The 16,107-nt window shown below is 37.9% G+C and overlaps 1 protein-coding gene across 2 annotated transcripts in view; it reads right to left on the bottom strand.

Annotated features, from left to right (window-relative positions):
* Positions 1 to 11: 11 nt before the first annotated feature.
* The window catches only part of CTSO (cathepsin O), a 50,191-nt gene continuing 34,095 nt past the window's right edge, over positions 12 to 16,107 (bottom strand). For both annotated transcript variants that reach the window (XM_049905683.1, XM_049905684.1), the window contains 5 exons: positions 15,799 to 15,966; positions 13,752 to 13,873; positions 4,850 to 5,013; positions 4,230 to 4,322; positions 12 to 1,209 (listed from right to left, as the gene is read on the bottom strand). In XM_049905683.1, coding sequence (XP_049761640.1) covers positions 1,175 to 1,209; positions 4,230 to 4,322; positions 4,850 to 5,013; positions 13,752 to 13,873; positions 15,799 to 15,966 — 582 coding nt within the window. In that variant the 3' untranslated portion in view covers positions 12 to 1,174. The remainder of the gene's footprint in view (positions 1,210 to 4,229; positions 4,323 to 4,849; positions 5,014 to 13,751; positions 13,874 to 15,798; positions 15,967 to 16,107) is intronic.

Raw genomic sequence — 16,107 nt, 5'->3', positions numbered from 1 at the left:
TATTAAAAATTCAATTTCCCTTGATAATTCACTTACTTCCTTAATGTAATAATTTTCTCACTGTTTCAAACTTTATCAGCTTGTAAACTTCATTTATTTCAAATATTTATACAATAAAATGCATCATTCTGTACAAGGACTTTTGATTAAAATTTTCATAAATAAAAATTAGTCTTTTTACCATGTATTGTTTTTGAAACACTGCCTGTATTTCCTAGAACTCTTGATGACCAATGGCAGATATCCATCTGAAACTTGCCTTAAAAAAAAAACAAAACAAAAAACAAACCCACTGCTGCCTAGTCCATTCTGATGCATAGCGACCCTATAGAACACAGCAGAACTGCCCCATAGGGTTTCCAAGGAGCAGCTTGTGGATTAGAACTGCCAGCCTTTTGGTTAGCAGCCAAGCTCTTTACCACTGTGCCACCAGGGCTCTAAGAAGAACACAATAAGAAAACCTATTGGATTCTTACTGACAATGAAATTTCAGAACAACAGTTTGTCTTTCAAGCAATGCTAATTACGGTTCCTCATCACATTGTTGGATGCCATACTGGTCATTTAATTTCAATTAGTTTGTTTCTCTTAAGAAGCCATTTTGCCCTTTTAATTCCTTCCACATAATCTCTCTACACTTCAAGGGGTGAGCAACATTTGCTTGAGATAAAGTAACTGATGGCTCAAAATCCTTACAGTATTCCATCTTACGGGCTGCTGATATGAGAGGCACATGTAATTTCAGCCTGGCCATTCCTGTACATGGGGTAAACTAATGTGGGTGACTGCAATCCCACAAAGAAAAAGAAACTCTTATTGTCACTTTGATTTACCTAAAGTTTCTCATTAAAAAAAAAAAAGGAAATGAGCAAACAAAAAAATATCGACTCTTCAAGCTGAAATGATCTAAGATGTCTCCTAACTGGACCAGAGTGGTAACCTGTTTCACAGGTCCTGCCAGCTGATGGGTGCGGGTGTTCTTCCTGCTGACTTTGGCTGTCCATCCCTCTACAAGAGGGGACCACTCTCAGGTCAAATACTACAAGGCCCTGGAACCTTCTCTCGCTGGGTTGTGGAAACCTAAGGGTGAACGATGCTTTAGAATGAAGTACTATTTTACATTTCATTATAAAAAGCTTAATATTTGGAACTGTCTCTTGATATGCCCAACGTATCACACGAATACAGCAGAAACGGAATCTGCAATACCTAAACGGGAAAAAAAAAAAGGAATTCTTAGTACTGGCCTATTCCTTCTTTAAATGCTTTTTAAACAGCAAATTAAAACTTATTTCTCCCTTGGTTTCATAAAAAGTTAATATCTACTAAGAAAATAATTTCATAGTCATAATGACCCACTGATGTAAACACGAAAACTGCAAAAGCAGAACTCAGAAGAGATGCTTGATATTTTTGTTTCAAGAGAATAACAACAACAAATAGTTGTTAAGTCAATACGTGAATGCATCTGAAATCTGAATTGCATGCATATATAATTTATAGGGTTTTTTAAATATAATTCTAAAATTCAAATGCTAAGATTTGAATTTTAATTAACAAAATCAATAAATCACAAGTATATTATGCTTTCCCAACTCACAAGAAGATAGACCCCAACATCATGGAAAACAATAAATAGCTTATCATGGTTTTCACACAAAAAAGTGCCTATTATGTACTTTTTTGCCAACCACACAACCCCTTCTGTGTATTATTTTTGTAAACACACTATGCCAATATTTTTTTACAAGTTGCTGATTTCAATTAACACTAAGAAGACATAATTAAACTAGGGAACAAGCAGACCTAACATAACCTAATGGCTTCACTTAAGACGATCTGATAAGCTTTTCACATTCAACTGTTGACCTAATGCACTATAATTATCAACTTAATAGAAACAAATGCACAGTTCCAATTATTTATTTTCTGATTACCGGGGGACTACCAATCTGGATCCATGACTTCTTGACCATGGATTATACTTTTATTATACAATTATGATCAAAAGTTACATTTTTGGACTATTTTTAAACACATAAGCAGGAGATGAAAGAAAATGAACACAACAATAGGATGTACCTGTAATAGGGAAGGATGGGTGAGTAAGGCAGACATCCCCTTCTGGAAATGTCAGGAGACGTGTGGCATATGCATGGGCAAGCTATGCCAGAACTGTTTGACTTAATTTCATCATTTGTGCACATTCTGTGTGTGGGCATGTTATTTCTGTGGGCACATTATTTACCAAAACAATGGCATCTGAAGGCTGCTATTTTGCTGTAATTAACAAGATTTTTGACATCTTTTGGGTTCATCAAATGCTATCTACCTTATAGAGGTAATGTGGCCATCACTGGGAGTCAACTTTCAGGAAATATTCACTTTCAAGAAGGATTTGGGTTTGTACATACTTGCTTACCAGGTAAAAACTATGAACTAAGGTGGGGGGAGAAAATTATCCCAAGCCACTCTTAGAGATGGGGAAGAGAACGCGTGAGGCATAGTCGTAATCGAGGCAACTGTGAGCCAATATCTGAATTATGATCTTGGCACTCTCCCGCCACAGCTTTGAAAACAGAAAACCCAGGCTCCACCACTCGTACAGTCAAAGACATCATGTGTGTTCAGTAGCAAGCAGGAGTTCAATGAATGGCAGAAGTCATTGATCTGCAATTCCAATAACGTAAAAGCCCCAAGGGCACTGGAAAGTGGAGGTCTGATTGGGCTGCCAGCGCTCTGGCTGAAAGATTCCTGTGCTGTCAACATTTTTCAATACATAATTTATAAAAGCTGTTTCACTGGGATCATAGAAACCCGTACAAAACAAAACACCAGTTGCTGTCAAGTCGGTTCTGACTCATGGCGACCCTATATGGGTTGGGGTCATATAGCAGGTCACTTATTATCTATAAAGGATTCTACTTTATAGAATGATTGGATGGTAAGTTACTCTGTTGTGTGCTGCCTAGTCCACTCTGACTCATAATGACCCTACAGGACAGAACAGAACTGCCTCATAGGGTTTCTAAGGCTGTAACCTTTATGGAAATAGAAAGTCACATCTTTCTCCCGTGGAGCCACTGGTGGATTTGAACTGCTGGCCTTTTGGTTAGCAGTTGAGCAGTTAACCACTGTGCCACCAAGGCTCCTTAACAGTCACTAGATTGAGTAAAAATATTTCTATGACTCTCTTTCATCAGTCTCAATCTGAAGGGTTCTATAATTTTTTAAAAGTTCTACATATGTCGGAACTATTTGTAACAGGAAACTAAATGATTGTTCGAACATGCAATATCAGCTTGGGTCTAGCTTGATTCAGAAAATGTGCTGATTTTCCAGATCAAATGTTTTAGAACACAGGCTTAATTTCAACTTTAAACTGTTCACTAGCTAGTTGGTTGTTTATTTTAGAAAGTTTGTTATTCAGGAAAAGAGCACTTTTGATATTTGTTTAAGCCTCTGATTTCTAGTGGGTATTATGCTAACAGGAAACCCTGGTGGCACAGTGGTTAAGTGCTACGGCTGCTAACCAAATGGTCGGCAGTTCAAATCCGCCAGGAGCTCCTTGGAAACTCTATGGGGCAGTTCTACTCTGTCCTATACGGTCGCTATGAGTCAGAATCAACTCGATGGCACTGGGTTTTGGGTGGTTTATTATGCTAAGATTTTGTATGTGACAAAGGGCATATAAACAGAATCTCAGGAAACAACCCTAATGCTCAGATATTCAGCTGAAAGATAACTTTGATTCCAATGAAAAAGTTATTTTTGATAATCCTTAAGTAGTATAATATGCAAATTAAGAGGAATTTACACAGATATAAAATGCAAATTTGGAACTAAAAGACATATCTGGAGAAAGTCAGCCTCCTAAGTTGAGTGTTTATCTGGTTTTTGAAGCAGCTAACTGATAAATTATTACTATACCTTATCATTTTTTGCTTATTATATTTTATTTGTTTTTACTATAGGCCTCTTCAGAGACTATTTTAAAAATAAGTATGTGCAATAGTCTGTTTAAAACTACTTTTTATTTTTATTAATTAATTAATTTTTTAAAAATAATTGAAAGATGAAAATTACTACTACAAAAATGATCTGAGTGTATAAGAACCATATTATAAACTGTATACTTTTATAGTTTTAATACTTTCAAAGAGTCTTCCTTGGCATTTAATCTGGATTTTTAAACATAAATTCATTATAGAAAAAAATTCATTACTTACCACAAATATTAGCTCCCATTTTTACATGGGCATAGCCATCCACTCCCCACGAACTCCCCCACGAGTTCCGGACGATCCAATATGGAGTACTTCCTGTAAAACATAAAATCATAACCAACACTGAAAAACTCACACTTGTGAATGCAGATGTGTCTTTAAAATTGGGTTCTTGATAAATAAGAGTAGCTCTGGGAAAAAAGATTAAAAGTGTAATGTAAAGTTAAGCTAGCTAAGGAAACTTGAGCTATAGGTAATGTACCACTCTGAACAGTAGAAATATATGTCTAAATTAATTTCCCTTAATGCAGACACTGTATAAAATAAAAACAGTCACACATTTCTAGGGAGTTAAGGCAAAAAAATCTAGAAATGTATAAAATTATAAACATTCTCTTTTTTCCCAACAATTATCCTAAACATTTCACATGGAAAATGAATATATTTTAAACAAGAATTATCATCATTTTAACAAGGTATCTACCAAAATTTATAGGTGGAATCTTGCAAGAGATTTATACTTAGAAGTCTACTAGGAGTTGGGAAGGACCAAATTTCAACATTCTAAGCCAACGGTGATCATTTGGCAATTAGAGCTGAAGGTGGAAGCAATCAGCACATACCTGTTGTATCAAACCCAGTTACTAGAACAGCATGGTTTGCTTCTCCGCTAGAGCAGTGGTGCTGTATCACGCCTCCCAAGTAATCTTGCCAGCTCACAGCATCTACTACCACTATCAAAGGGCCAAAGGTGAGAAGTGCTTTTGCCATTTCATCTTCTCGGTCACTATCAAAAAAGGAAATATTTGGTTAACGTATTTGTTTTTGAAGGTAAAATATAAAAAATGAACCATTTAACCTGTGTATAAAAAAAAAAAAAATTTTTTTTTTTTTTTTTACGGAGTAGGTTTGGCTGCAATTACAAAAGAACTAAAAAATGGACACTAAATGAAATGTGGCTATTGGCGGTCCTGTACTGGCATAGGGCTCAAAGATGTCAGGAACCCAGGCTCTTTCTATATTACTGTTCTGGTATCTGCTATGTGAGGCTTCCATTCCCAGAGTCAATTCATGGTCCAAGATGGCCGCTGGACCTCCAGCCATTTAATACATATTTTAGACAGCAAAAAGTAGGAAAGAAGAAGTTTTCCATCTTGTTGAGAAGACTTCCTTCCCAGAAGTAACACACTCTTCTGCATGTATCTCCATAGATTTCACTGGCCAGAACTCAGTCATATGGCTTAAATCTAGCTTCAAGGATGATAGGAAATGAAATTGAGTAGCTGCAAAGTTCACAGCTAAAATAAAAAGATTATTTTGATACAAAAGAAGAAAAAATGGATAAGTGGAAATATCTTGTCATCTCTGCCACACCATGTGAAATCAAGAGACCAACCAATTTATCTTAGTGAATATAAAATACAGAAATTAAATGGATGGATTTTCTAAAAGGGGTTAACATAATCATACGATAGAAGAAATGTTAAAATTCCCAAACTAGGTGCTAGATTTTCAAAAAAGGACACAATTATCGCTTTCATAAATGGACATCTATTGATAAAGTCTTTCATTATATAATGTTTGGCCTTCATCCGTCTTAATACTGGTTGCCATCAAGTCAATTCCAATTCATGGTGACCCTCTAGGACAGAGTGAACCTGCCCCATAGAGTTTCCAAGGCTGTAATCTTTAGGGAAACAGATTGCTACATCTTTCTCCCACAGAATGGCTGTTTGGTTCAAACCGCTGACCTTTTGGTTAGTAGTTGTGTGCTTAACCATTATGCCACCAGGGCTCCTTCTCCATCTTAATAGTATATGCTTAAACCACCATTTACATTTTCTAAAGGTCAGCTTTGTGGTTAAAGGATACTGAAAGCAAGTTGCTGGTATTTCAGGCCATTATTCAGATAGCATTTAGTAGTTTATTGCTGCAACAGGCTATGGGTGGATTAATGGTTTGAAAGAGTAAATAGTACCTCATCACACCCAGCTGGAGGCCAGTTTCTAGGAAGGGGACACTTTGTTCAAGGATCAAGAAAGAACTGCATGCACAATAGTGAAATTCAAAAGAAACCGTACATTGATTCCACACATTTATTCATATTACAAGCTAAACTCTGTTTTTTGGGAATCTACAACCAGGCATTTCTGAATTTTGATACTATATTACTAATCACTAGTCATTAAGATTATCTTGATACAAGATAAAATTATAAAATTCTTAAAAGCCATCATGGTAGGTTATAGCTTTGAAATTCTGTGTTAAAGAAAAAAAAGAAAAAAAAGCAGAACATGGCCATGGAGTTAATTCTGACTCATCATGATCCCATGTGTTACAGAATAGAACTCTTGTCTAATCTTTATGGAAGTAGATAGCCAGGCATTTCTTCTGCAGTGCTTCTGGGTGTATTCAAACTGCCAACCTTAGTAGTTGAGTGCAACCCCTTTATAGTATTCAGGGACTTGAAGTCCTTCAGACCTGGGTACAAATTTCAGCTGTACACTACAGTCATTCCACCTAATTTGTAGAATCAATATAAGATAAAATTATGGGTACAAATTATGTACCATGGCTAGCACAGGAGTTCTACTCTAACTTTACAACATTGTTTCCTTCCTCATTGCGAAGTCATCTAATAAATTTTGTTTAACCTAAGTTTCAGTGTATATAGTATACTTCATTGTATTCAAATTCTTTGAATATTTTGTAATTCAAATACAATTTATATGATCTTCTCTGTCTGACCCAGAACATAGTTGTCTCTGCTTCTTTAAGGCAACAAAAGATATACTGTGAAATACATCACATCAGTGATCCAGTTTCAGGGGAAAGTGTGAAGGAGAGAGATCAAGGAGAATTTTTTTTTTTTTTTTTTTAAAGAAAATAAAGGGCTGTTAACATTGTAGGATGAAAGAAATAACTGAGGCAGGCTGAAAAAAATATATCAACGATATTGAAAAATAAGAAATAAGGGGTCCTGTGATATTAAGGACAAACCAAGCCAGGCAACTGTTCCATGTAGCTCCGGAGCTGAACACCAGAAAGATATGAGCCTTTAGCAACTTAAAATATATTCCAAACAGTATCTGTCTCCATTATTAGTCCAATGTAGAACTCTTATCAAATGCACGTTTGTTGATAATGGATATATTATATTATCAAATCCTGGTTCCATGAGCTTGCTATTCATTTTTCCAGCAGTGATTTACAAGACCTACAGTCTTCAAAGAATTCTCTTAAATTTTATTTCCACCGAAATTCAGTGATTAAAGCAAATCATGATCAGCAAGAGCCTGTACCTGTAAGACTTGCTTTAATCACCAGTAGTCTGGTTCTTCGTTTTCGTTTGCTCCAGGTGGGTTGAGACCAATTGATGCATCTTAGATGGCTGCTTGCTAGCATTTAAGACCGTAGACGCCACTCTCCAAAGTGGGATGCAGAATGTTTTCTTAATAGATTTTATTATGCCAATTGACTTAGATGTCCCCTGAAACCATGGTCCCCAAACCCCCGCCCCTGCTACGCTGGCCTTCGAAGCATTCAGTTTATTCAGGAAACTGCTTTTGGTTTAGTCCAGTTGTGCTGACCTCCCCTGTATTGTGTGCTGTCTTTCCTTTCACCTAAAATAGTTCTTACCTACTATGTAATTAGTGAAATCCTCTCTCCCTCCCTGCCTCCCCACTCTCGTAACCATCAAAGAATATTTTCTTCTCAGTATAAACTATTTTTCAACTTCTTATAATAGTGGTCTCATACAATATTTGTACTTTTTCAACTGACTAATTTCACTCAGTATAATGCCTTCCAGATTCCTCCATGTTATGAAATGTTTCATGGATTCATCATTGTTCTTTATCGATGCATAGTATTCCATTGTGTGAATATACCATAATTTATTTATCCATTCATCCGTTGATGGGCACCTTGATTGCTTCCATCTTTTTGCTATTGTAAACAGTGCTGCAATGAACATGGGTGTGCATATATATGTTCGTGTAAAGGCTCTTATTTCCCTAGGATATATTCCAACGAGTGGGTTTGCTGGATCATATGGTAGTTCTATTTCTAGCTTTTTTAAGGAACTGCCAAATCAATTTCCAAAGTGGTTGTACCATTTTACATTCCCACCAGTAGTATGTAAGTGTTTCAGTCTCTCCACAACCTCTCCAGCATTTATTATGTTGTGTTTTTTGTATTAATGCCAGCCTTGTTGGAGTGAGATGGAATCTCATTGTAGTTTTGATTTGCATTTCTCTAATGGCTAATGATTGTGAGCATTTCATCATGTATCTATCTGTTAGCTACCTGAATGTCTTCTGTAGTCAAGTGCCTGTTCATAACCTTTGCCCATTTTTTAATTGGGTTATTTGTCTTTTTGTAGTTGAGTTTTTTCGGTACCATGTGGATCTTAGAGATCAGATGCTGTTTGGAAATATCATAGCTAAAAACTTTTTCCCAGTCTGTAGGTAATCTTTTGACTCTTTTGGTGAGGTCTTTGGATGAGCATAGGTGTTTGATTTTTAGGAGCTCCCAGTTGTCTAGTTTCTCTTGTGCATTGTTAGTAATGTTTTGTATACTGTTTATGCCATGTATTAGGGCTCCTAGTATTGTCCCTATTTTTCTTCCATGATCTTTATCATTTTATTTTATATTTAGGTCTTTGATCCATTTTGAGTTAGTTTTTTTTTGTGCATGGTGTGAGGTATGGGTCTTGCTTCATTTTTTTTGCAGTTGGATATCCATTTATGCCAGCACCATTTGTTAAAAAGACTGTCTTTTCCCCATTTAGGTAACTTTGGGCCTTTGTCAAGTATCAGCTGCTCATATGTGAATGGATTTGTATCTGGATTCTCAGTTCTGTTATTGTACCAGTACCAGGCTGTTTTGACTACTGTGGTAGTATAATAAGCTCTAAAATCAGGTAGGATGAGACCCCCCCACTTTGTTCTTTTTCAGTAATGCTTTACTTATTCGGGGCCTCTTTTGTCAACGGGGATTTTTGAAGTGCCCAGAGCCTGATCCATATATATAAAAGTTGCTGTGAAAGACCTTCCTACTACAGTACACATTAGCCCAGCTTCCTAGGATGAGTCCTGCAGTTCTCAGCCTGAGCTCCATCTCTCGCAAAGTGCCAAGGATCACCAGTTACCCTCCAACCTCGTGCCAGATGCGGCCTTAACTAATAAATCATGGGAGGTGATGAACACCAGCTTGGGTGGGTTAACTCTGAAGTGTGTATCTCACACTGGATCCCAGAGCTCCCCAGCTACCTTACATAACAATGAAATCCTGCTTTCTATGTTCTGTCTTTCTTCCTCATTCCCCCTACCAAGGTTAACAAATCACTTCCTACATGCCCCAACAAAGCTTTTGATGTTCCCTTTCAAATCTTCCATATCTCAGCTAATGGTAAATCCATTTTTCAGGTGTTCAGGAAAAAAAGCCTGGAGTCATAGCTGCCTCTCCTCTCTCTTACCCTCCATGTAAAACAAAACAAAAACACAGAGCCATTGTCATCAAGTCGATTCTGACTCATACGGACCCTACAGGACAGAGTATAACTGCCCCATAGGGTTTCTAAGGAGTGGCTGGTAGATTCGAACACGACTTTTACAGTTGCGGTGGAACACTTTAACCACTACACTGCCAGGGCTCTACCTTTCATATAAAGCCCTCTGTACAACCTGTGGAGCTTCCCCCTCTGTGAGGGATATTTATCTATTGTCTCTCATCTTCAAGAATATCATTTTAATACTCTGTATTTTGGTGTTTTGACTTGGAGTTTTCTAACTCCTTTGACATGTAACTTTTGACTAGATGATGGCAATTGGATGTTCTAAACGGACATTTAGCAATAGTTATGAGGATGACATGGACCAGGCAGTGTTTTGTTCTGTTGTACGTAGGGTTGCTATGAAGAACTGACTCGATGGCACGTAATAGCAGCAACAACAAAGGGATGCTGGAAGGTGGAAAGAGGAGAAAAGGGGCTTCCTGTTTTTTTAATTCCTGCCAGTGTTGTACCACCACAGAAAGAGCTGGCTCAAACCCCCAGATTCTCTTAGCACCCCTAGTACCAGTGGTGTGGCACCCTTCTGTGGAGGTCTAAGCATTAGCTGCAGAAAGTCCCCACAGGGACACTCTTCTGCAAGCCTATGTTTTAACAATGTCTTCTCGTTCTTTTGTTTCACCAGCTCCAGGGGTGGTAGTTGATTCTGTAATTATTAATTCCTGAATTACTTTAGCATTCTCTCGGCAGGCTTTCAGTCTCCTAACTCTTGGGCATCTTGTTCCCTACGCTGAATCCTTTCTGTTGGACCCAGTAGGGTCACTTCTGTTTTCCTGTGACTTCCACCCTGCTTCACAGTATAAGTGGGCCACATGCAGCATGTCGGATAAACAAATGTTTGGGGCTCTCTGCACTAAAAACAAACAAACAAACTATATATATAGTTGTTATTTAATTGAAATACAACTTTAACTGGATGCCCTGTATTTTCATTTGCTAAAGATGGCAACCCTACTCCTAACTGGTCACTGTGCTCCTGTCCTTACCCTGTTCTATCTGTTCTTTTGTGGAAGCCAGAGTGATTCTATTAAAATGCAAGTCAAGCCATGTCATTTCTCTTCTCAAAACCCTCTAATGGTTTTATATCTTAGAGTAAAAGACAAAGAACCAACCCCCCTCTTAAGTTAATAACTGGTAACCTCTCCTCATCTCCTGCTAGTTCTGTCCTTCTTCTTTCCACTGCAGCCACACCGGTTTCATCATTATTCTTCAAGCATATCAGATATGTTTCTGCCTCAGGGTCTTTGCACTTACGGATTCCTCTGCTTGAAAGAGTATTTCTCCAGATATCTGCATGGCTAAGTGTCCTTTTCAGATCTTCACCTTCTCAGTGAGTCCCTCGATGGCAATCATTTCTAAAATTTTATATGCCCCTTTCTCCAGATATTTCTTATTTTCTCACTGTTTTATTTGGTTCTCTTTAGAAATGATTGCTTCTAACACACCGTACATTATTTTTTTGTTGTTTTTTTGATTATTGCCTGTCTCTCCCACTACAATGTAGTCCATGAAGGCAAGAGTTTTTATCTGTTTTGTTCACTGTCAAATCCCTTGAACCTAAAACTGTGTTAAATAAATATCTGAATGAATGAATAAATAAATAAAAGATCTTACTGAAGAATCTAACACAATCAGCTTAACATTACTCTAGCCAGGAAAGCCTACTGTTCACTATAAATGCCAAAATTTTTATTGGAACTCTTCCTTCTTAACTAAAGGTTGGTTAGATCCTGTTTCAGGCTCAATACCAATGACCTTAGATTCTCTCTCTCTCATGCTCACCCACACATGCGCTCCAGTATAGACTGATGCCTATTATTCTTTTGTGTCTTCCTAACTTTTTCAATCTTCTATGCATGACAAAGGACTTCCTAATTACATTTTCAAAATGTAGTTCCTTCTTGTTCACACCCTTTCCTTATACAGGATTTACGAAGATACCGGTAATAAAGGACAATAGTATTGAAAACTAAAAACAAAACAAAACAACAACAAAAACAAGGTATTTGACTTATGTCAGAACCAGCTTATGACAGAGTCATTAGAACGGAACCCAGTTGTAGGCTGGGGATTAACTGCACTCTTAAGGAACTAATGACTTATAAAGGCACTCTTTCTCGCTTTAGAAGTTTGTTGTCTTTACCTCCAAAGGAGGTGTTGGGAATGTGCTCGGTGACCCTGTATATTTCATCTGAGATCCTATGTAGCCTGCCAGGTATGGACCCAAGGCTCACTGGTGTACGTTTCCCAGGGTCACCCTTGTTATGGAGAGGAGGTGTGTCCTGTGCACACTTACGCTTATTTAGAGGGATTATATTTTTTGCAATGGTCCTATTTCACCCTTGGTTTTCTTCAGATCTCATGGGTACACATCATCTGGATCAAGAGAGTCTTTTACATTCAGTATCAAGTAAATTACAGGGCATTCTGTTATTACCTTATCTAAATTTAATTTAATGCTTCTGTTTTCTCTGTTTAAGTTCTGGGATGTGAAGTTCCCTTTCATATATGTATTTTTTTAATTTTATTGTGCTTTATGTGAAAGTTTACAGCACAAACTAGTTTCTCATTCAAATTTTTATACACAAATCATTTTTTGACATAGTCTGCAATCTCAGCAATGTGTTAGCACTCTCCTCCCTTCCCTTTCCACCCTGGGTTCTTCCTGTCCATTCACCCAGTTTTCCTGTTCTTTCCTGCCTTCTCATCATTGCTTTTGGGCAGGTGTTGCCCATTTAGTCTCATATACTTGATTGAACTAAGAAGCACATTCCTCGCATGTGTTATTGTTTGTTTTACAGGCCTGTCTAATCTTTGGCTGAAAGGTGGACTACAGGAGCGGCTTCAGTTCTGAGTTAGCAAGTTGTCTGGGGGCTACAGTCTCAGGGGTTCCTCCCGTTTCTATCAGGCCAGAAGTCTGGTCTCATTTTGTGAATTTGAATTTTGTTCTAGATTTTTCTCCTGCTCTGTCCAGGACCCACTGCTGTGATCTCTTTATTTCTTAATAAAAATTGAAAGCACGAGTTAGTTGAGTTTCCTTTGTCCTTATCATCTCTGAACACCTATCCTGTATTCCATCAACTGGTCACAATGATTCTCTAGCTGGCTTTTTGTTTCTCACGTGTTTTTTTATTGATTGTTTCCCCCTGAACCTACCCAAAGTCAATCTGCCCTTCAAGTTCCAACATGAGTCCTCTTCCCCAGCCTATCTTTTCTATCCCTGCACTCTTATCATGACCCTGTGCTATGCAATTTATCTTCAGTAAAACGCTCTTCCCTACTTGTTCTTAATCTGAAAGCTTTTTTTAATGCTTTTATTACAGCCTGTGACTTGAAAATTACAGGGACATAGAGTATGTCCAAAAATACTTCTTGATACATAGGCTGCTTCATATCAGAGTCTACACAGAGCAATTCTGAATTGATTCAACAGTAAGACTGAAATGTGCTAATAGTATTACTGCACAATTGGTAAGAGAAAAGTGCTAAGTATAAATCATACCTTAAACTGGATTTGTTGTTGTTGCGTGTCAACGAATCTATTCTGACACATAGCGACCCTCTAGGACCGAGCAGAACTGCCCCATGGGGTTTTCTAGCCTGTAATCTTTATGGCAGCAGATCACTAGGTCTTTTCTCCTGCAGAGCCAGTGGTGGGTTCGAACCATCAACCTTTCAGTCAGCAGCCAAGTTCTTAACCATTGTGCAACCAGGCCTCCTTAAACTGGATTTAAGTGTGTTAATTTAAAATTGTTATTTCTATTGTAATTAGACACAGAAAAGTAAGTTGATTGTATTCAACAAACAATACCCATAATACTCCACTGTAATTGGCAATTACTGTCTAGTAAAAAGCAGATTTTAAAACATTTAAGAGCTTGAGGTAATCTTGTTATTAATTCTGAATATTCAACAGATCATAAATTAAAGAACACAGAGAAAAAGATATTTACCTGAAGTCATATGCAGAATAACCTTTGATTGAAAATCCAGAATGTGAAATAGAAAAATATTGGCACAGGCCATTTTGTGCTTTAAATGGGTATTCTGAATCCTTCACCAGTTTTACTTGCATCTGAAAAAAAAAACAGCCACAATTAAATTAAAACAATTAAGTTGGCATTTAACTGTTTTAAAAATCAAACAAAATGCTTCAATGTGTTAAAATAAGGTCCACCTTGGCCACATCTTCATCATGTGGGTGCTTTTTTGGGTTCTTAGGACCTTAAGGTCTTAGGTGCTTGTCATGGATATGCTAGGGAATCACAGACAATATCCTTCTTTCTCCATTTGACTCCTCTTTTTCCCATACCTTCCTTCTCTAGAATCTCCATCTGTCTGGTAACAAAGCTTAGAGTCATCTTGCTCCTGAAGGAACGACAAGGTAACATTTTCCTTCCAGTCTTCTGGTTCTACATTAGCAAGTCTTTGACGGAGCCCTGGTGGCGAAGTGGTTAAGAGCTACAGCTGCTAACTAGAGAGTTGGCAGTTCAAATCCATCAGCTGCTCCTTGGAAATCATGTAGGGAGTGTTCTACTCTGTCCTCTAGGGTCACTATGAGTCAGAATAAGACTCGTTTAAGTACAGTGATTTAGCAAGACAAGATAATGGTTAGGTTAAGCATTCTTCTACCCACATCTGTCATGAGTCACACATTTTATAGTTCTCCCGTCCAGAATGCTGGGCTTTGGCAGGGGGAAGGGGAACACAGTTGCTGTTTGCATCAATTGCTACTTATGGCGACCCCATGTGTTTCAGAGCAAAACTGTGCTCCACAGGATTTTCAGTGGCTAAGTTTTTGGAAGAAGATCACCAGTCTTTCTTTTGAGATGTTTCTGGGTAGAACTGAACCTCCAACATTTTGATTAGCAGTTGTGTGAGTTAATCATTTGCACCACCCAGGGACAAGAACACACAATTCACCGTCCGCACAATGTGTACAGAGCAGCTCAAGGCATATATCAAAAAACCAAACCCATTGCTGTTGAGTTGACTCCAACTCATAGCAGCCCTATAGGACAGAGAAGAACTGCCCCATAGGGTTTCCAAGGAGCAGCTCGTGGATTCAAACTGATGACCTTTCAGTTAGCCGCTGAGCTCTTAGCCACTATGCCACCAGGGCTCCCAAATCATATACCAAAAAAAACAAACCCATTGCCATTGAGTAGATTCTGACTCACAGCAACCCTAGAGGACAGAGTAGCACTACCCCATAGGGTTTCCAAGGAATGGCTGGTGGATTCAAACTGCCAACCTTTTGGTTCCATCAGCCAGGCTCTTAACCACTATGCCCCAAAGCATATGTTGTTGTCATTAGGTGCTGTTGAGTCGGTTCCGACTCATAGCGACCCAAAGCATAAAGTAACACAAAATATAGTGAATCCAGGTCTTAGGAACATTGCCTTGATTAAAACAAACAAACAACAACAACAAAAGATGTAATAGTGCTCACACTGTGTGGTTTCATACAGTTGAGGCTTGACTGGGGACAATGTTAGAGAGTTTACAAAGAACATTGAGGGACACTGTGTTAGACTGGGTCAAGCCCTGAAGTGGGAGACAGGTGCAGTTTGGCTCACCCAATGACTTGGTAATGTGATTTCACCTCTCAGGTCTCATTTCTTCATCTATAAAAAGAGTTACTAAATTAGCTGACTTTAATATCCCTTTTCACCTCAATGTTCAGTAATTGTATGGAAATCATTTTCTCTCGTCTTTCTCGGTCATTCTGTAGCACTGATCTGCAAACAAGTATTTTCCTATTAAGAAATAAACATAAATATGTACTGAAAACAGATTTCAGGTAAGATGTTTCGCCCTTTGATTTCCTGATGACTGATTTGCCTAGAAACAATTCATTTTTAAACCTTCTGATTAATTCAAGCTTTGCTTATCTAAATTTCTGAACCTGAAAACCTTATTTAGCATATGAAAGTAAATTGTTTGGATACTAAACACACGTTAAACAAGCAAAAAAGAAAAGAGTTTAAAATTATTCACCTTATTTAACCAGTTCAAAGCACTGAGAGTAGAGCCTCCATTGCAGCCATAATTACTGTATGAACAGTCAATGACCTGCTGAACGCTCAGGTCTTCCAGAGGCTCCCCTTTGATGGCACATGCGGATTCCACCGCACCTACCACACTGAAGGCCCAGCATCCTCCACACTGTTCAAAAATATAGGAAAAGAGTGATATTTATCATCAACCAGTGATTAAATCATGTCTACCAACATTTCTAAATAGAAAATATATCAAATCAAATAAAGTTTACAGAACTTGGAAGTCTACAAAACATACATATCCATC

This window comes from Elephas maximus, chromosome 13 (assembly GCF_024166365.1).
Source record: "Elephas maximus indicus isolate mEleMax1 chromosome 13, mEleMax1 primary haplotype, whole genome shotgun sequence".
NCBI lineage: Eukaryota > Metazoa > Chordata > Mammalia > Proboscidea > Elephantidae > Elephas > Elephas maximus.
Note: the sequence above shows the minus strand (reverse complement) of the source record. Positions and strands in the feature narration are given on the sequence as shown.